Genomic DNA, 20947 nt, shown 5'->3' with positions numbered 1-20947 from the left:
TGGGTGATGGGCTTGGGAGGAGGGACTGGAAATGAGATTTGGAATTGGGATGTGGGATATAGGATGTGGGATTGGCACGTGGGGTAGGATGTTGAATGTGGGATTGGAATGTGAGATTTGGGATTGGGATGTGGGGATATGGATATGGGATGGATATGGGATGGGATATTGGGAAATGGGATATGGATGGGATGGGCTCTGGATATGGGATGGACTTGGAATGGATATGGGATCACAGAACCATAGAATTGCTCAGGTTGGAAAGAGCTTCAAGATCATAAAATCCAACCACAGCCCAACTGTGAAATCTGTTCAGCCGTGCTTTGGTCTCTGTGACGTCTATAAAGGTTGAGGTAAAATGCCCAAAGTAAAAGGAGGGCTACAATCAGTGATTTCCGGGAACTCTGTAGAACTGAAGAACTTCTGAAACAAACTGACATTTCTGTTCAGCAGAGGGAAATTAGTCATTTCAAGATAAAACCTGCTGTCCAGAAAGTCTGCAGATGTATGGTGGAACATCCTCTCTAGGCACTAAGAGCAAGGTTTTTTTTCCCTTTCCCTTTCCCTTTCCCTTTCCCTTTCCCTTTCCCTTTCCCTTTCCCTTTCCCTTTCCCTTTCCCTTTCCCTTTCCCTTTCCCTTTCCCTTCCCCTTCCCCTTCCCCTTCCCCTTCCCCTTCCCCTTCCCCTTCCCCTTCCCCTTCCCCTTTCCCTTTCCCTTTCCTTTTCCCTTTCCCCTTCCCTTTCCCTTTCCTTTTCCCTTTCCCTTTTCTTTCTCATGTTGTGCAGACTTTCTCATTGAGTGTCTGAAATGTAAGGGAGATACTCCAATGTAGTTCACCTTACCTTTTTTGTAAATAGTCAATATGGAAAATCCCAAACTGCCGTTCTGAATGGCACCACCCCAAAATACATGATATGGGTTTTTTGTTTGTTTGTTTATTTGTTGTTTGTTTGTTTGTGGAGATATTTCGTGTTGATGACTTTTATTGGTGGATAGGAGCCTTAGAGAACTCCAGGGTAAGGACTCGAGAACTTTGATCTCATTTGCAAATTCCCTTGCATCCCTCTGGGCATGCTTTTAAGATGTTGGTCTTCCTCCAGAGAGATTTTTATTATTTTTTCCCCTCACTCCCCTTCACTCTGTTCCCTCCCTGTCCCTCTTCCCTCCCCTTCCCCGTTTCCTTAACTTCCCTTGCCCGACCTTACCTTCACTTGCGTTTTATTTTTTACCTTTTTTTTGACTACTGACTGGGTCAACAGGAAGGACGTAGACACCAAGGAAAGCATAAGCTTATTTTATTGCCTATTTCAAAGCAATACGAAAAGAAAGCAGTGCCCTGTAGTGAAAAGATAAGCTTAGCAGGAAAGGAAATAAGCAGTGCAGTGGGTCTAATCGTTACCGCGTCATAATATAACGACATGTAGCGCAGTGATAGTGATTAAGAAAGATGCATCACCAGTTGCCCTGCTCCTTTATCATCATCCAGATTCACAGTTGCTGGGGAGCCCCGGTTGCAGGAAGGATCTGGAGAACCCGTCCCAGCAGTTGGGAACTCATACGGCGATGTGTCCACCCCGGAGGTGAGGTCTGCAGAGCCACTGCAAGCACGTCCAGCCTTGATGCCCTTGAATAATCTGGGGTAGGCAGCAGTCAGGTGGAACGTCCGGTTTCCTCTTTCTCGTTCTGGTTTTCTCCCTGAAAACCCTGTCCGGGGTTCAAGGAGGAGCAGAAAGAGCTGTGCCATCTGTTTTGGTGTAGCACGGGCCTCTTTGGCAAGACTGAGCGCCCAGACCCCCGGCAACAGGCTTAGTCGGGTGACAGACATTGCAGCCGAGTTCCCTTGTGAGCAAGGCTCCCCACCTGACTGTGAGGTCACGCGGCGCAGTGCTCAGAACCCACAGAGCACTCGGCAGAGGTGTTTGGCCGAGTGCTGAGCAGGAACGTGCACGACGCACGACTGCTGGCTTCCCGCCGCTTCCTCTTTCCCGTGGCGAGGCCAGCGCTCTACCGACGACAAGTGCTGGCCGGAGGGCCGGGTTCGGTGCCATGGCATGGCGCACGAAGCCCGAGGTGGAGCGGTACGTTGCCTTTGTGCGGTCCGCCGCCTCTTCTCCTAGAGAGGTGAGTGCCGTGGGCCCGGCCGGGACCGCCAGTGGAGCTCCTGCGGCCTCCCCCGGGTCGCGATGGGGGCTGCTCCCTGCCCGTCCTGCCCCCTTGCTCCTCCCGCGGGTGCCGGGCCTGAGGGGTGGCCGTGGCCTGGCCCGGTGCGTGGGAGGCCGGATGGCAGGGGGAGTGGAAGCTGAGGGAAGCGGCTGTGTGGGAGGGCACGGAGCTGACTTGCTGGGAAGATGGTTTGCCAGGGCTGTGCGCTCTTGAAACCGGTGAGCCCTCGGCAGATTTACGAGGAGCCCAGCGCTGTGAGTCCGTACGGATCCCTCCGGTTTTGTGGAACTGAAGAGCCCAAATAGGGGACAGGTGTTCCTAACTTCTGGTTTTCTTTCACGTGCTGCGTGGTTGATATTCCTGTCTGTGTGGCAGCGCTGTGGAAGGTCAGGAAAAAGAGAGGGAGAGCTGGGCCAGTAGAGTTTTGCTGCTATCCCTGGCAGCCAGATGATTCCCTGCGATCTGGAAACGGTGCACAGATCGTAGAGAGCCAACCAATGCAGTTAGTGGGAGCTATTTAATCCCCAAAAGTGCTGCCCTGCTGCTGTGAGTGGGTTTTATTGCAGAGGCAGCAGATTTGGCAGTGTGTTGCAGAGCGTGAATGCACGCGGGCTGCCGTTCTGCAGCAGGGTCTTAGTGCGAGGCAGCGTGCATCTTCATGTTGAGCTTTTCCAACAGCAACAAAGTTCTCCTGTGGCTTTGTTGAGCTGACTTGGGTGCTGTTTAGACTACGCAGTGTGGAGCGTACCGCTGCCAAATTCAGAGATGCTCTTTAACCGTTCTGAGATTCCTGTTGGGCTCAACAAAAACCATCGCCTCTCTTCTTGTTGTGCTCGAGGTCAAGTTCTGCGGTTTGGTTTCATCCTTGCAGTGATGCTTACAACTCATGTCTAGCACAGTCAGTGGTGGAAATAGTTACTGGTTTTCTTGTGTTGATTTTGGAAGGGAGAGCCTTTCAAGGCTGCCAACATGCCTGATGAAGTTTCTTTTTAACCCTGTTTACAAGGAGATGTCAAGCATGGTCATGCATCAAGCATGATATGCTCTGGCGTATGTCAGAGTGTCCTTGTTTTACTTCAGAATACAGACTGAAGCTTAGGAGACTTGCGTGAATAACTTCCCCCCCCCCCCCTCCCTATTTGGGGGTGGGAAGAGGGTTGGAGATGAAATTCAGGCGTATCTAGACTACAGAGACTTGTTTCACGTTACTTAGTTTACGTCTGACGTGAAGTTTTTGCTTGTGACTTACTAGTTCTCTAGCTCCTTCATGCAGGTAGAATCTGCTTTTTGGATGCAGTAGTCTATTTCTGATGTTTTCAGCCCCTTCACAACACACACTGCGTGAGTGAAAGGTGAAACGTAAGTCTCCAAAGGTATCTATGGAGGGGTAGAAGGAGGAAACAAAAGTGAAAGTACAAAAAGCAAAGCAGATGGCAGAGCCGGCAGGAGGGGAAGATGGCAGAAGCATGAGCAGGAGGAGCTGGGGTAACATCTTCACTCAGTTTGTAGGATTTGTTTTCTCCTGCAACACTGTTACGTTGCAACAGCAGCAATAACAAAAAGCTCAACTGTAGCGGACCCATTCTCCTAATTTCTTTGGTCAGAAGTGTTTGTGAAATGTACCAAGTATAAAGATCGGTCGCTTGCTTTGCTAGTCGCCTCAGTTTTCCTTCGGTAGCCTCTGCCCGTGATTGGAAACAAGATTCCTTTCTTAATCCCGTCTCTTTCAGAAACAGAGGCTTGAATACAAGAAGTAATGGTAATTAACTGTTAGCAGTGTTATGCGTTGCTAAGAAGAGTGCTCTCCCTGTTCAGTTACTTTAAAAGTAGTGTACGTCTGAAATGTGCCTGTCATGTTTGTTTTCTTTTTCCATTCAGAAATCATTGAAAGGATTCATCTGTGCTAAGCTGTATTTTGAAATAAAAGAATATGAACTTGCTAAAAGGTAATACGTGTTGATGTATGTGGTTGATCTGTTCTCGAAAGTGTAATAGAAAAGCTAGTTGAAGTAGAGAAATCAAGATCACGATCATGCCATTTCTTAAGGTAGCAGTAAATGGAAGGATTGGGTGCCACCGAAATCCTTCTAAAAGAGCAACTGCATTAGTTATGTGGCACCAAAGAATTCATGGCTTTTATTTCATCATATGATGCATCTCGTTCTGTGAGCTGCTGCTTTTTTAATGAACGTCAGTACTTGCTGGCAAATAAGTAGCACTGGTACGTGTAAAAATAATGTTTCTCACATTAGGGTCTAGGTCAAGTATCTAGAAAGAAATGTAGCCCTGCTCTCCATTTGACAGATTAAATTCCCTTTAGCTTTAGCTACACGGTGTGGGGGGACTTGTATTATTGAGAGTATTGATCTTTCTGGGTTTTCTTGCTCTGTAGATATATATCTACTTATCTCAGTGTCCAAGAGAGAGATCCCAGAGCACACAGGTTTCTTGGACAAATCAGGACGAGGCAGAAAAAGCTGTTGGGTGTTACAAGGTAAGTGCTCCAGTGACCCCCAGTCACGTCCAGCTTTCTTCCTTTGTAAATGGACTTTTAAAATGCATCTGTGCTGTGCATTCCTTAAGCTCAGAGAGAAAATGTGTTGTTTGTGGACAAATTAAATTGTATGATGTACATTTTTTATTGCCACATCTGTCTATGACGTACTTAAGAAAGGATTCTTTTTTTGGTAGAATTGGCATCAGTTTTTAATTTATTTTTTTTTCCAGTTGATTTTTTCTTTTGTGTCCTGACTTGATCCTTGTGGTAGCTGCTGTGATAGTCTTACTGTTGCCCTTTGGACTAAGGGTCTGTGCCTGCAGTGGAATTGCCTCGCAGGGATGATGGTAATCTAGTTGCAACTGGAAGACTCGACCGAGGGTGTTTTTCAGTGGCACTGTTTGTTTGTTGCTGGTGGTGGTTTTGTTTCAGAGGTAGAGAGGTGCAGGGCAAATAAAGTGCTGATTAGGCAAGTGCATACATATGAACGTCTCGATCAAAATTCCTTTGTTCAGGCTTTGGGCAGGGGGAGGGTGTGCTGGAAAGTCCTGTTGCCAACAGAGTGAAGCGCTCTTGCCCTTGATGATGTACTTCTTCTTTTTTTCCATAAGTCACAATATTGAGTTAGACGAGAAGTCATAGTCCAGCTGCCTACATACAGCAGTAAGCAGCTGTAGAGGAAGAGGATCTGGTTTTGGCATTCTTCCTCAGTCTCTTCTGAATTCCAGCAGTTATCTGAGTGCTATAATCTAGTGGTGGCCTTTTCAGAGTGAATTCAGAAAGTATTTACTGAGAGTTGTAGTTGGAATATTTGGGTCCGTAGAATGGCCATCATTTTCTTTCCTATTTTCTTTTCCCATTTTCGTTCTATACGGATTGCAAGATCAAGGTCCCAGTAACCTTTTTTGTCTTGCTTGTGCATGGGGAAAACTAGCGTTCTCTGGAGCTGAACCCAATATACAGAAAGATCTGGTGCTGAAATTGCGGAGCTATTCTGTAATAAAGACATCAGTGATGGAAGAGCAAAATACTGGGTGGAGAAAGCTGCCAGGCTGCTCCTTGGGAATGCTGCTGCTCTCAGATTGAAGGTAAATTCCAGCTTCTCATCTCTGCTCTGTGCCTTGAAGAAACTTTCCGTATCTGACTGGGTGCTTCTGGCATGTCATCTAGTCATCTCTCAGCGTATTTCCTTGGCTAAATTAGTTTAGCATCAGGAATCTTAAATCTATTACATGTTAATTTCTTTGCTGTCTGATGTTTTGGTTTAGCTTGCATGAAAATTGCAGCTCTGGGCTTTCCCACGCGTTTGAAGGTTGACGCGTTCAAAAATATGGGGAAACTGTGTCAGCAATAATATCCAAGAAGTTGAGTTTAGATAGGCAGTACTTGATGTGTCTGTTGCGACTAAGCTGCTTTTTGTTTTTTTGAGTTTAAAAATGCAGAATGTAGGAAGTGCTGTTATTCTCAACGACTGTGTAAATGCTTTCAGTTATGCAGTGTCACTTTGGCACTTAGTTTTATGTAGCACAGCTGCAGGGACACGGAGGTTCTTAGAGGCTTCTGTTGGTTTTCTGTTGTCCTATTTGGAGCAGCTATTCTGTAACAAGGTGTGCTGTCTCTGTCTCAAACAGCCTGACAGTCTTAACTTAGCATCTACAAGAGGCACACTCTGAAGTTTTTTCCCCTGTTATCTCGTTTCTAAGATGTTGGAGTAATTCCAGCAAGTCTGTAGTCTGTGTAGTGGAGGTGAGCAAACTGTCAGGTAATGTGGATGTTGAAAAGACTGATGCAGGAAAAAAATTAATTGTGTTGCCTTCATGTTTAATAGGAGAAGTTACAAGAATATAAAGTTGAAGATGGCTGGAATGAGCTCTTTTATGTGACTCAAGCTGAACTCTGTGCAAGACCTGATGACATCTAACTTAACATCAGACTTGTTGCACTGTACCGCTCATGCAATAAATTGCAAGATGCTGTGCTCCATGTTCAGGAGGCAGAGAAGAAAATACCTCTGGAGACAAGCTTGGAATGGTGCTCCTGTGTCGTAAAGACACTTGAGGTTTAAAAGCAAGAGCGTAGGGATCATTCCTTAGGTTTTCTTCAAATACCTATGGAATACCTTTATGTTCTCTTAATTGAAACACTGTCTTTAACAAAATGAAATTCAGGAAATTAAATGTAATAACTCCAGTGTGAGTGTGTCATCTCATCGATGGCCTGCTAAAAGCCGTGGAACAGATGGTTCTGATGGTTCTCAGCGAGCACAAAATCTTCAGGAAGCTCCCTTAACAGGTAAGTTGTTATTCCAGAGAAAGCAACTGCAAAAAACTGTGTTTTGTGCCAAAGCCCAAATCCAGCTCCATGGGAAACATGTGGCCCCCCATTAACTGAATGTGCTGCAAGTTTCAAAGCCAGCCTTAATACTGCACAAGAGAATTTTGGATCTGGCTTTGCTACAATGGAAGGTCAGTGGGACTGGAATGGTGAGAAACGAACCCACTGCCTCCTAGCGTGTTGCCTGCCAGAATCCAAGCAAAGCTAATACAAAAGCATCTCTTCAACAATTTTCCTTTAAACTTGAACAAGTAGATGCTCCAAAGACCACTCAGAATTACTTGAAAACTGCTTTTTCTATAGCTGTTCTGTATGCCTAGTCCAAAATAAAGCAAGTGATGAAAACTCTTGTTCCAGTAAGAATCCTAACTTGCAAAGTCAACCTAAAGTCAGCCTACTATCCGTCGTTCAGGTGGATTATTATATACCCTGTAAATATATTAATATATATGATATTTATATTATATATCTGTCTGTTACATTTCAAAGACTGAGCAGTGTTCTGGTTGTCTCAGGAGCATGGAACTAAAAGATGACTTCTTGAACAGTGAAAGTTTCAGTAGCAGCTACCCTGGTAATAGGTTGAGATTAGTTAGTAAAAAGCACAGATTTCCCATGAGTAATTTGAAACAAGTCCTCTTTAGTTGCTGTTTATTACTGTCTTCTGGAATTTCAAACACTCGAAGTTATTCAGTAGTCCAAGTTGATTTTTGTGTTGCTTTTTTTTGCGGGGAAACCAAGCCTTACAGATTTGCAGTTCCCATGCCACTCTTAAATAATGGTGCTATTTGAAAAGTTCTAGCCTTACTTTAAGATGTTCTGGATATCATTAGGAAAATTTACAATGTAGGTGCCAAAAATTGTCTCCATATTAAGCTACCTCATCATCTGTTTTCCACAAATTTTTGTTCTTTGCGGTAGGTGTCACAGGCGGGACTGAATTGGAAAGTGAAAGTGCTACTGCTATGAAACCTCAACCAACTCCTGGTGAGAAAAATACAGGACAACTTCTGCAGGATCTTTCTGCATCTCCCCAGGGCACTGGCAGCAGTGCTGAAGGCACTCAGACAGAAGTTAAAATTCAAAACATGAAAGTAAGAATGAAGTCTTTACAAAAGTTTTTGTCACTAAATGCAGAGAATTATTCTCAAACCTCTACTACATGACTATTTTCACTTTGTAACAAATAAAACATGCAGGGGGAAACACCATCTGACTCCTTTCACTGTGCCTCAGGTCTTTTCTAACACTGGAAGTGAGGCACAGATCTTAGGTTTCTCAGGGAGAGTAAGGAGTTACAGCTGTATCCAAACCTGGAAACAGGTTTGGCTAGTAAAATTCCTCCTACCATGTAGGTAAGGATTAATAGATTTCAGGGAGAGATTTTAAAGAGAAACGGTTTGTTTTATGGAATGATACTACTTCAAGGGAATAGCAGTCACTTTAGTCACCCATAGTGTAACACCATAAATGAAAGCAAAACCCCATCTGCAGGACAAAATCGGGATTAAGTGAAAATCAAACAGCTTTGGGAGCCATTTCAACTTTTTCCCTTGATTTTTCCAGCTCCTGGAAAGAGAAGCAGCTCTAAGGGAGCGAGAAGCCTGCCTGGATAAACTAAAAGAGGTGTGGTAGTTTAAGGATGCTTATTGCCTTACGTGCCATTTCGCTTGGTGTTTGCTATCTGAAGCCATGATGAGCTTGACAGCCTTAATGCTTCTCTCTTTAAAGTACTTGAAACGTGGAAATGGAAATTCATTGGAAGTTATTTGAATACTGAAATGCCACTTAGCTTGTAGTTGTTTCTAGAATACTCCGGTTAATCATGTTTGAAATGTGATATTTCCACAGCAGAAGGATGCAGAAGTGCAAGCGCTAGAAACGTCACTGAGGGAGATCTCCAAATGTCGGGATGATCTCAGAGAAGCAAATGAATCCTTGAGAAAACAGGCAAGAGGAATTATTTCCTACCATCAGTAACTGTATCAGTCTGAGTAAACAGTGTTAATTGTCTGAATAGGATGTTTGCAAAATTGATGGTTTTCCAAGACAGGAATTGCATGAATGCATGAAATTACTTTCTGACCCTTTTTTGGGTGCATCTGCTCCCATGGTTACTCAGTAGCTTCAGTTGTTTTCAGGACTGCTGATGAAAGCAGTACTGTCTCTGTTCTTAATGTCAAGCTGAGGCAGCAGTTCACATTAACACAGAGTTAAAACTTTCCACTCACTCGACTGCTGAAGCTGACCTAAATGCTGACAGGGAAATGGATCTTTACCAGGGATTCTTCGCACTAACTGAAGAAACCAAATAGCAATCTAGAGTTCAGGGCATCAGATTCTGTTTCTCCTGGCAGGTATTTGCATTAACCAGTAGTTCTGGAAGTAAATGCTGACTTTTAAAGGTCTTTTGTTTCTACATGAACAGCCAGTTGGAGTTGCTTCCTGTGTTTCAGAATGCCAGGCAGTGCTGCCACAAGTCAAAGTCATTTGTGTTAGTGTGAGAGGGAGCTGAGCATAGATGGCCATTAGCACATTTCCAACTAGTCAGCTGTTGTGTAAAGTCATAAATAAAAACGAAACCCCATATGCAGGCAAAGTCAGGATGAAGTGAAAATGGAATAGGTTTTGGAGCTACTTCATCTTTTTTCCCTTGATTTTTCCAGCTCCAAGAACGAGAAGATGTTCTAAGGGAGCGAGAGGCCTGCCTGGATAAACTAAAAGAGGTGCGGTAATTTAAGGATGCTTATTGCCTTACGTGCCATTTCGCTTGGTGTTTGCTATTTGAAGCCACTATGTGTTTGCCAGCTTTTATGCTTCTCTCTTTAAAGTACTTGAGATGTGGAAATGGAAGTTTGTTGGATTGTTTTAATACTAAAATTGTAGTTGTTTCTAGAATACTCTGGTTAATCATGTTTGAAATGTGATATTTCCACAGCAGAAGGATGCAGGAGTGAAAACACTAGAAACGTCACTGAGGGAGATCTCCAAATGTCGGGACGACCTCAAAGAAGCAAATGAATCCTTGAGAAAACAGGCAAGAGGAATTATTTCCTACCATCAGTAACTTTCCAAGTTTGAGTTAGCGCCGCTACTTGTCTGAACAGGATGTTTTCAAAATTGATGATTTGGTTTGTCCGAGACAGGAATGGTGTGATTGCATAAAATTATTCTCACCCTCTCTGTTTCTGAATTCTTTAGGCATTTTTTGGAGTGTGTTCTTTTATGTTTCTTCTTTATGAAAAGAAGAGAAAGAATAGAACTGTTGTTTATTAAATCACTTTGCTGCTCAGGAGCTCTGTCAAAGGATTTCAGAGTGTTGTTTACAAAAAAAAAAAGTGTTTTCCATTCACTGATGTTTGAGTCTTTTTCAATTCTTTCAGTTAAATGATGAGATTGTTCAGAAGAAGTACTTGAATGAACAAATAAGGACAGGAGAAGCTCATTTCAGCTATCTGGAAGTAAGGTTTTTTCTTATCTGTGCATGCTTCCTTCGTAGGTAAGAAGTAAAATAGAATTCATGGTTCTTTTTTGTTGTAGTGGAAACATCAGTTTATAATGGCAGAGATGTATATGGATACCCGTGAAGTGGCACAACAGACGACACCTTTTGTGCAGGAAGAAGTGAGGGCAGCATCAAAAGGGGATAAGGTAAGAACTGGGAAGGTGAAAAATTCACTCAAAAGCCTTTTGGCATTGGAACATGCTCTGTATACCTGTTGAAATACGAAAACGTAGCTGCTACTTTTTTACATTCTAATAGGTATTAGGTTACAGAAAGAATAGAGTCTATTTGGGGGAAGCAGGCAGTAAATGGAAAGAGTAAAGCTTGCTGCTAAAATTGTCTTCTGAATTTTATGTTGTGTATGTATCTACTTTTTATTTGTTTGCTGTGTTTTCCTCTCACCTTCTCTCTCATCTGTCAAAATCAGATTCTGCTCATCCTCCTCCTTTGTGGTCATCCAAGCTGCGGTCTAGTTTGCTTACAAGAGAAGATCTCTACTAACTAAACAAGTTCACATGAGAACTCCCTGCTGGCCCTTGACACAAAGACAAGTCCGTGCAGGTGATGGCGTGGTCACCTGTACCAAGTGGGAGCTGTCTGCAGACTCCTTTTTAACAAGGAGCTGCCCGTATTTCTCCCGCAGCCAGCGGGGACTTCTCAAGCCCTAGATACAAGGCCCAACAGAGCAGGCACGGCCTGTTCCAGATTACTGCTTCCTCAGAGATAATGTCTTCCACGGGCTGCCGGTAACTTCTGTCCTGAGCTTTGTCTCCTTTTCCGTTAAATGATGCATAATTTGTCAGAACTAACGCTGGCAGGCATGTCCGTCTGCTACTGTTTGGTTTAGAAGGTCGTCAAGTTGAAAGCTGAAATAGCTGATGATGTGAATGTGTTACAGCTACCACCGAACTCTGAAGTTTATGGGCTCCTGACTGTTCTTATGGATTGGATCTCAGATGAGCACCTTAGCAAACTCCAGAGACAAGAAAGAAAGGACGGTCAGAAACCTCAGTCTAGCGAAAGAACCTCTCTGGAGATAACAAGGCTTGGAAATCAATGTGGTATTCTGGAGTTCTGCTTTTACTGCTTTCCTTTGTTCTGTGAAGGGTTTGTAGCACTGGTATTGGCCTTGATAGTTGAGCTCACACGCCATATCTCTGCTTTGCATGCAAACCTGTGTAATTTAAAATCTGTCTAAGGAGGGAATTCTTTACCTCTACAGGCCGTGACCAGTGAGTGCTTGCACGTGCAATCTGACAGACTCCGGGAGTAATTTGAGGTTTTGGTTTGGTTTGCTGGGGTTTGGTTTTTGGAGGCTTGCTGTCACTTGTAGCCTGCTCACACGCTAAGCTGACATTCTGCATGTAAGTTTGCCTTTGTGTGTTTTTACAGCTGCTGCCTATGGCTGCGGAGCAGCTGCAGTGGATGCCGTTTGTGAATCCTAAACTACACATGCCCCTGATTAGGCTGATATACTGGTGTGTAAGACAGCTAGAGAATGATATTAAGGTAAATTCTCTGCAGATATTCGGGTATTTTTAATACACATAGAAAGTGGATATTTTCAGGGTGTATGTATGACAGAAACCTGGCTGTCTTTGCTAAACATCAATTTGTAACAGAGAAATGGAAAAGTACAGCAAAAAAAACCCACTTCTCATAAACTGAACTTTTTGAGATCATTTTATTGATTTTTGTACTGTGTATCAAAACATATTTTACATACATATTTTACATACATATTTTACATACATACAGGCAATTGCTGTTGCAATAGTGTCCAAGCATCTCAGGAAATACATTTTTATAAATGTGCTTAGCAGACTTGGGCGTTAGGAAAGGAAATACATTTTTGTTTACTTTCTGTGCTAGATTGACTGAAATTGATGACAAAATGCGGCAAAGCAGCATGGGGACTTTGGCTTTGTTCTCTGCTGAATGTCCCTCTGAACTCCCTGTTGTTTCTCTTGACAAGGAGAAGCTGTTTTAAATGATCACACTGGAAAGTTTGATTCTGAAATAATATTTCTGCACAGATTACGATGACAATTTGAATTACTGTGCCTTACCCGAATGGAGTTCTTAACGTTCACGTTTAGATCTGTGAATGCTCTTGCAGCTTGTGACTTCAGGCACCTGCACAGGACAGCACAGGTAGCACTGATTGAACCGGGGTTTCCTCTGCAACCAGAGGCAGCTCAAATAACATCAGCATATCATGGGCCCTCTCTCCTCGGTCTCTTTGTGCAGTTGGTGTTGATAAGGCCCTGTGCTAATGGCGTTCTGTTGATTTTGTAACGCAAGCAGGTTCTGTTGTGATGCACGATCGAACCATTTGCTATTTCACACGTAATCCCTAGGGGAACAGAGTAGATGGGAGCTTCATGTGTTTTCATGTTTACACTCAACGTGCACACTGTTTGATACAGGACACAACAGTGGCAGAAATGATGTCGGGACTTGCTGAAGATCTTTGAAGATATATGTGAGCCCCCACGTCCTTTTAGCAGCTGGGCCGGCAGGGAGCTGTGCTGGTGTTTAGCTGTGAGGTTTGCAGGAAGAGGCTGTAGGAGTGGGAAAGGCTGCAGTCACCTGGCCAGGTGCATCCAGTGCAGCTGGAGCTGGTCCATGGGGCTGGTCACGACCGACTCAGCGTTGGAACGTGATCATGATGCCAGTGCCACCCCAGTTGTCGGAATGGAGCAAGGAGAAACCCGTCTGGGTGATGATACGGGAGAGCTGTGGTTGGTGGCCAAGAGGAGCTCGCTCCCTCCTGCATGGGTTTGTGACCCAGCGAACTTGAGGTGCAATCAATTTGTTCAAATCAAAAATTGGGCGCAAGTGCAGTCAGTTTGCAACTGAACATGAAGTGAACATGTATTCAGAGAAACCATTCACAGCATAATTCCACACCCAGATCACACATGCGAAAGTGATAGGTATACAGGAGACTGGAGAATTAAATGGGAAAAGGGGGGAAAAGCTTACTTTGGTGAACTGGTAACTTAACTTGGTTGCATTTTGGAATATGCATCCTTGGGGTTTGCACTTTTCCATTGCCAGCCCTAGGAATGCAGTACAGGATGGAACCAGCTGAGAGCGATCTGTGCTGCAAAGCCTCCCTTTGGGCTCCAGCACGAAGTCAGGTCTCTCTGGGCTCTGCAAGTACTGTCTGTACATTATGCCATTGCCTAGAAGTTCCATACCATAGGTGAAATGAGCAACAGCCAAGCAAGCATACTTGCTCCAGTTCTAGAATAAGCTACAGTGTATGGTGGTTGCCAGAGTAAGAACAAAGGAGTTGCTTAATGCACAAAGAGTAGCTTTTCAGAGTGACATCTCCACATGCATTTGCAAGAAAACAGGGCCTTCAGGGATGCGACGAGGAAGGCTAAAGCCCGCCTGGAACTGAACCTGGCAAAGGTGATAAAGGATAATAAGAAAGGCTTTTTTAAGTACGTTAACAGTAAAAGGAAGACTAGGGAGAATGTGGCTCCCCTGATTAGTGATGGGGGTGTTCTGGTAACGGGGGATGCTGAGAAGGCGGAGGTACTGAATGCCTTCTTTGCTTCTGTCTTCAGTGAAAAAGCTCCCCCTCGGGAATCCGAGACCCTGGAGGTTAGTGAAAGGGTCTGGGTAATGGAAGACTTCCCTTTAGTCAGGGAAGAGGTGGTCCGAGAGCGCCTGGGCAACACCAATGTTCACAAATCCATGGGACCCGATGGGATGCATCCACGGGTGCTGAGGGAGCTGCCAGAGGTGATTGCTGAACCGCTCTCTGTCATCTTTGAGAGGTCTTGGAGAACGGGGGAGGTGCCTGAGGACTGGAGGATAGCCAACGTCACTCCGGTCTTCAAAAAGGGCAAGAAGGAAGATCCAGGCAATTATAGGCCAGTCAGCCTCACCTCTGTCCCTGGAAAGGTGATGGAGCAGCTTGTGCTGGATGCCATTCCAGACAACTGGAAGAAAAGGAGGTTATCAGGAGTAGTCAGCATGGGTTCACCAGGGCGAGGTCGTGCTTGACCAACCTGGTAGCCTTCTATGATGTTGTCTCTGGCTGGGTGGATGGGGGAGAGCAGTGGATGTGGTCTACCTTGATTTCAGCAAGGCATTTGATACTGTCTCCCATGACATACTTATAACAAAGCTGAGGAAGTGTGGATAGATGAGTGGACAGTGAGGTGGGTTGAGAACTGGCTGACTGGCAGAGCACAGAGGGTCGTCGTTGGCGGTGCAGAGTCTGGTTGGAGGCCTGTAACCAGCAGTGTTCCCCGGGGGTCGGTGCTGGGTCCAGTCTTGTTCAACATCTTCATCAATGACCTTGATGAGGGGGTAGTGGCCACCCTCAGCAAGTTTGCTGATGATACGGAGTTGGGAGGATTGGCTGACACACCTGAAGGCTGTGCTGCCATTCAGCGAGAACTGGACAGGCTGGAGAGCTGGGCAGAAAGAAACCGGATGAGGTTTAACAAAAGCAAGTGTAGAGTCTTGCATCTGGGGAGGAATAATTGCATGCACCGGTACAGGTTGGGGGATGAGCTGCTGGAGAGGAGCTCTGCGGAGAGGGACCTGGGTGTCCTGGTGGACAACAGGTTGGCCATGAGCCAGCAGTGTGCCCTTGTGGCCAAAAAGGCCAATGGCATTCTGGGGTGCATTAAAAAGAGCGTGGCCAGCAGGTCGAGGGAGGTGATCCTCCCCCTCTACTCTGCCCTGGTAAGGCCTCATCTGAAGTACTGTGTCCAGTTCTGGGCTCCCCAGTACAAAAAAGACAGGGATCTCTTGGAAAGAGTCCATCAGAGGGCCACAAAGATGGTGAAGGGCCTGGAGCGTCTCTCCTATGAGGAAAGGCTGAGTGAGCTGGGCCTGTTTAGCCTTGAGAAGAGAAGACTGAGAGGGGACCTGATCCAGGTCTATAAATATCTAAGGTGTGGGGGGCAGAGTGGCGAGGCCGGACTCTTTTCAGCAGTATGTGGAGACAGGACAAGGGGAAACGGCCGAAAACTGGAGCATAGGAAGTTCCGCACCAATGTGCGCAAGAACTTCTTTACGGTGAGGTGACGGAGCACTGGAACAGGCTGCCCAGGGAGGTGGTGGAGTCTCCTTCTCTGGAGATATTCAAGACCCGCCTGGACGCCTACCTGTGCGACCTGGTGTAGGGATCCTGCTTTGGCAGGGGGGTTGGACTCGATGATCTCTGGAGGTCCCTTCCAACCCCTATGATTCTGTGATTCTGTATTTGCAGGGGTCTGATAACTAATGGGAAAGTGTATCACAGCCCAATGGAGGCAGCAGTGTATACGTATCCTTCCAGGAGGTGTGTATGTAAGTATGGAAAAGTGACCCCTCAAAAGGAGGGTTTGAAACTGGGGAACTGAAACTCTTCAAGAGCTGATGCAAATGAGGCAGTCCTCTTCAGGCTTCTCTGCTGGAGACTTCATGTGAGATCCCTTGTCCCAGGGTCCCAAAGAACTAACAACAAGCGAAGGCACTGAAATCACTACAGCGGGTGAGGGCAAACAAGTCAGAGGGCCATCTGAATATCAGCGCTTCTGAGCTGTTTTCAGAGCACTGGTTTTTAGTTCAACGTTACGTGCTGCAATTCCCACCCCATTTTAAGCCCCCATCAATCTCTCCTGACTCAGCTTCCTCTACCCCTGTGGTCCTACCTGTGGTGTCAGTAAGGCTTCTCCAGCAGAAATATAGAATGACATGAGAATGTATTGCTTTACTACTGTGTGGAAGGAAAATTGATTGCTCATCCACTGCTAATTAGCTATGGCTATGTGGAAAGCGGCCCTTTCCTGCAGTAGTGAAATAGAGATGCAGTTGAGTTTGATAGAGAGGGGGAGAGACTTATGAGCAAAAACATAGACATAAAACACAGGCAAAAGTGCAGAAATTACAGCTGTTAATGGCATGTACAAAATGATTGAAGAACCTGTTGCTTACCCAGCCCATTGAGTCTTGCAGTAATTGTTCTCTAATTGACATCAATGACAAAATCATCACTGTTTTCCCAGGGACTGGACATGAGCCACAGGTTTGAATTGAATCTTAAACATCTCTCAAAAAGGAGGAGATTGGAATCCTGGGGATCCCTGGGGATCCTGTTTACACCAGAACAATCAGAATTGCGCAGAGCAATGCTGATTTCCATCTTCTACCCTATGCAGAGAGCTTACTAGCTTGTGTTTCTTCTATGCTTTGGTGGTCTCCAGACTGGGAGATGTTTCTATGAACAACGTCTTTATGCAGTGATGGGGTGGCCGAGGGCTCTCAGTCAATTTGATCCAGTCCAAGTTAATCTGCCTGTAAGGAAAAGCTTATGTCAAGCAAGCAATCTGCGGATTAACTCTGCATTGCCTGCACAATTAACATGCACAGCTGATGGTTCATTCATAAAATTTCAGAGGCTTGAGTGCTTTGTTTTAAAAAATCTGTCGTGGCCACAGCTTTCTTTCAGTGCTGCTTTGTTCAGATTTTGTGTTTTTGTCGCTGGTGGGATTTGTGGCCGCAACAACGCAGTGGCAAGGTGCTGGCAAGCATTCCCAGCACAGTGTGAAAACAAACTCCCTGTGGATCGTTGAAGTCCTGCAGCATTTGTCTTCTGGCCCTTTTTTCTCTCTCGGTGAGCTGACTTGACTTTTTAAGGAGAATAGATTTCACCAAGGCAAATTGATATTTTGTCCTGCAATCTAAAGCAGATTTATGATGGGTCACTTTATTTCCATACAACTTCCGTACAACAAGCAAGTCAAAATGTCAATTCATATTGCCATTCCTTCAAACCTGAACTACTGGGGACCCTTTGAGCCGCTGTTAAAGCCACAGAGCAAAAGCCATCCGGGTGCAATCCCCAGCTGCCTGCTGCAAGAGCAGGAGGACGGGCTCCCAGCACATCCATACCGTGTGCTTCTGGGGGTGCTCCTCTATGGAGAGACTTCTTTGTTGTGTCCAAAGCTTCTTAATCAAAAGCCCTCTGCTAAGTGTCAGCAATGGATGCAGTATTTCCTCCTCTTAGAGATTTGATGTAGGGCCAGAAGCTGCCACTGAGCTGCTCTTAATTTCTGAGCTGTTGAGAGTAAGCCATGTGTGCCGTGGCCCCTCCTGGCAGGACGTGACTCCAAGCTGAGGACCTCACAGCTGGACTCCATCAGCACTTCCTCACTGAGCTACCCCAAGCGCCACGTAAGAGGCAGCTGTCTCTTCTGGCCTGAATTGCATTATACATTGCATTGTATTCAAAAAATAAAGAAAGGAAAAAGCAGTGCAAGAAGAGAGCATTCACCTCTCATGTGGCTGGATTCCAGCGGAAAAAAAGGGAAAATTCAGGAGCAGCTTTCCCTGGCTGCCTGCAGACAAGAAGCCCTGCTGGCCTGCTCCTGGGCTTTCAGCAGAAGCTCTGCCATGGACTTGGCAGCACTGTGCCCAAATGCTGCCCGCTTTGTGCTGCACTTCCCGCTGGGCTGGGAACACAGGCTGGAGGAGCTCTGCATGGCAAAGCAGCTGAGTGTGAGCCGCCTGCTGAGCACCTCGAGGCTGCCTTTGGTCCTCGATGGAGGTTGCCTTAGCATAAGCCTTAGCATAAGGCAATCTGGCTTTCACTGCCTCTGGCTCTGATGCCTCTGAGTTTGCCACCTTTATGAGGATGAGCGATGACAATGCCAACGCTGAACTTCAGGACTTTTTCAATGCTATGTAAAATGAAGACTTAGTAGAACAGCTTAGCAACAGCCCAAAAGGATGGAGGTGGTCAAGTAAGCATTTCCTTCCTGCACATAAATTCAGCTTTGCTCTAAGCAAATTCCTTGGTCGCCTTGAAGCAGCCCAATATCTCATCCTGGACACCTTGATGACCAAACTTGAAATAATGGTGATTTTGGCAGCTGCTTTTTGACACTGAGGATTCATCTGGAGATACGCTGAGCCAATGCACCTATTGAGGTCCAGAGGTGCACTCTTTGTCCTCTAGCACAACGGGAAACTCTCCTCTATGACACTGCTACAGACGAATGATTGGGCAAGTGGTGCTATCCAGCATGTTGTGCCATAGGGGTGATGTGCACCAATAATGCTGTGTTGTTAATTTTCTCCACGGTGCCGTAAGTAGAGCTTGCCTCATCTGTAGAAATGAGGCAGGTGAACTGGAGTGTCTATTATTTGTAGACACATTCTGTGCTGTATAAATGAATTTTTCATAGGAAAACTTTGTACAAAAAAAAAAAAAAAAAAGGCATTGGAGACTGCTTCATAAATAATAGTAACTGGGAACTTCAAATATAATTTGGGGAATGGGTGAATATCCTTTCAGTCCTTTCCCCTTAAAGTTATCCAGATGGAACCCTGCATGCACTGAAAACAATGGTGCTTTGACCCTGGGGAGAAATCTCAGCTGTTATGGACAGCAGCAGGATTGTAAAACACTGAACCACAGCTTGTGTTGACTTCAGTTGTCTTGCAAAATTCAGCTGCCTTTGATCAAATACGATGTGCTGGTATGTTGATGTGTTTGGGATGCATCTCTTGAAAAGTGACATATTGAGACTAGACTGAAGTACAGTCCAACTTGTGAGGGAGAAGGAACACTTCTGTGTCAAGCAGGTGACCTCTGTATTGTCTTTGCTGCACTCTATTCAATGCCAGTTGGGAAGAGGCTCGGGGAAGACATGAAATATGGCAGGAAGTGCTTGAGCAGCAAGGAGCCCGCAGGCATGAGAGGAGCACAGAGACCCACCATCAAGATAACAAACACGGAAGGGTTGAGGAGGGAGAGAAGGATAAGTGAGAGGTCTGGCTGAGCAGACATTGTGTGTGGATGCTGCATTAGACTCTGGTGCAAAGAAACACCTACACACCTGCCTTTCTGTACTAAGACAAGGAAAAATATTGCTGCATCTTATATGGAGGTGAGGAGCAGGGAGACCCAGGAGAGAGCTGTGGGATGTGGGTGAGGCCCTTGGAAAGGCAGGGTGCCCGAGGGGTCAGTAAATGCAGGGGCACTAAAGGTGCCTAAATTGGAGAGGACCTCACAGCCCCACGCCGGGTCTTCTTAAGGTGAGAGCACTTCAATGTTTTTGTTATGAGTGAGACACAAACCGCACTGAAAATCAAGCATGGCCTAAAAGGCTTTCCTGAGCTGAGCCCTTAGTTCCAGAAAATACGGTTATGAATTTATTCGGTTATGAATTTATACGGTTATTGTATTTTCTACCTATTATTTCTGAAATTTCACATGTATAGCCTAATTTTTAAAACAGCCTAAGAGGCTGGACTCATTCAGGTTCCCATAACACACTTCATGTTCTAGGGGAATTTTTCTTCCCCCCCCAAGCAATAACTGCTTATTTAATACTGCGGCCTTTAATACAGTTATTTAATAACTGCTTAAAATTAGGCTATACACGTGAAATTTCAAAAATAATAGGTAGAAAATACAATACTGTCTAAAGGCAGCATCCTGCGTGAGTGCTCACCGGCAAAGCACTGGGGCAGGAGCGAGGGAAAGCCGTGCTTTGTCCCTCAACAGCTGCCTGACACAGAGGCAATTAGCTGGGCACTAATTGGGTTAGGGCTCAAGGGTGTTCTGTGGGCATGAAGGAGCGAGGTGCCCGCCTGCCCCCAGAGCTGAGAACAGCGTGGGCAGCAGTGAGCTCTGCCCTCCCACCACACCTTTGTGCACGTGCTGAAGTTTCCCCATCCCGTTCTTTGCCTACCACCCTGCTGCTTTTCTGGGGAATAGAGAAGCTGGCTGCTCTCAGAGAAATACGGGGCTGGACAGGCACATGTATTGAAATGTATTGCCCAATTAGCGCTTCTGTTTTTATTAATTCGTCTTGGAAATCGTTTATGGCCTCTTTCTAATTCATCTTCTCAGGGGAAATAAGACTTCGGGAAAAAATTGAATCCCACAAACAATTAGTAAAAGCGACAGCTGTGCCATAAGGGGGATGTATTTAGGGAGGGAGGCGGGGGGAGAGAGATGTTCCAGGCAGGAACGTGCGAGTCTGGGGGACGGCAAGGTCCTAAAAGCGCAGGAGCGGTGCTCGACACGCACCCACCAGCCGCCGGCTGTCACCGTTGCTCAGTGTCACATCGCACCGCGAGCGCTGGGGGGCCGGGAGGGCAGCGGTGCCGGGCAGATCCCCGCAGCGCTCCGCTCCCAGCGAGATGCGCTGCGCGGGCCCTCCCGCCGCGCCGGGCTCTCAGCGCGCCGCAGCCCCGCGGCGCTCCGCCGCTTTCCGCTCTGACTTCGGGGCCTCGCACCGCGTGAGGCGACGTCGGTGCCTTTGCGCCGCCCTCACCCCCAGGAGGCGCCCCTCCAGCACTCGGAGGCGTCCGTGCGGGGAAAGTTTGCTCTCGGCACGCAGCCACGCGCGCCCCACACGCCCGCCCCCGACGAGCCGCTTCCTGCCAGCACGGCGGACGCACGCGCGGTCCCACGCGGACT

The 20947-nt window shown here is 46.1% G+C and overlaps 1 protein-coding gene across 12 annotated transcripts; it reads left to right on the top strand.

Moving 5' to 3' along the window:
* The first annotated feature begins 703 nt into the window (after positions 1–703).
* Positions 704–19714, top strand: LOC149914406 (uncharacterized). Of its 12 annotated transcripts, XR_016460416.1 has the most exons (16): positions 1697–2122; positions 4043–4110; positions 4557–5008; positions 5596–5749; positions 6490–6953; positions 7917–8089; positions 8562–8621; positions 8847–8945; positions 9662–9721; positions 9934–10032; positions 10379–10456; positions 10536–10646; positions 11399–11561; positions 11893–12009; positions 15743–15822; positions 16521–19714. XR_016460416.1 is itself a non-coding variant. In XM_090126740.1 (14 exons), exons 7-14 carry the CDS (start codon positions 7961–7963, stop codon positions 11696–11698), a joined length of 936 nt encoding a protein of 311 aa, XP_089982866.1. In that variant the 5' UTR covers positions 1697–2122; positions 4043–4110; positions 4557–4658; positions 4892–5008; positions 5596–5749; positions 6490–6953; positions 7917–7960; the 3' UTR covers positions 11699–12241. The 12 variants fall into 12 exon arrangements, 9 of the variants coding, with proteins under 9 accessions (XP_089982868.1, XP_089982867.1, XP_089982866.1 ...); XR_016460415.1 differs by having other exon boundaries at positions 15743–19714; XR_016460417.1 differs by lacking the exons at positions 15743–15822; positions 16521–19714 and adding an exon at positions 12930–14938.
* Positions 19715–20947: the final 1233 nt, after the last annotated feature.

Source organism: Phasianus colchicus, chromosome 29 (genome assembly GCF_987193195.1).
Source record: "Phasianus colchicus chromosome 29, bPhaCol1.hap1.1, whole genome shotgun sequence".
Taxonomy (NCBI): Eukaryota; Metazoa; Chordata; class Aves; order Galliformes; family Phasianidae; genus Phasianus; species Phasianus colchicus.
The sequence above is the reverse complement of the archived record's forward strand: the minus strand, read 5'-3'. Positions and strand labels throughout refer to the sequence as shown.

Bases quoted from the DNA above. Each gene is read 5' to 3' on its own strand.
- LOC149914406 (XM_090126742.1), top strand. From the start codon at position 7,961: ATGAAACCTCAACCAACTCCTGGTGAGAAAAATACAGGACAACTTCTG. The intron at 9,722-9,933 runs GTGCGGTAATTT...ATATTTCCACAG, and splicing joins GCCTGGATAAACTAAAAGAG to CAGAAGGATGCAGGAGTGAA. The intron at 10,033-10,378 runs GCAAGAGGAATT...CAATTCTTTCAG, and splicing joins ATGAATCCTTGAGAAAACAG to TTAAATGATGAGATTGTTCA.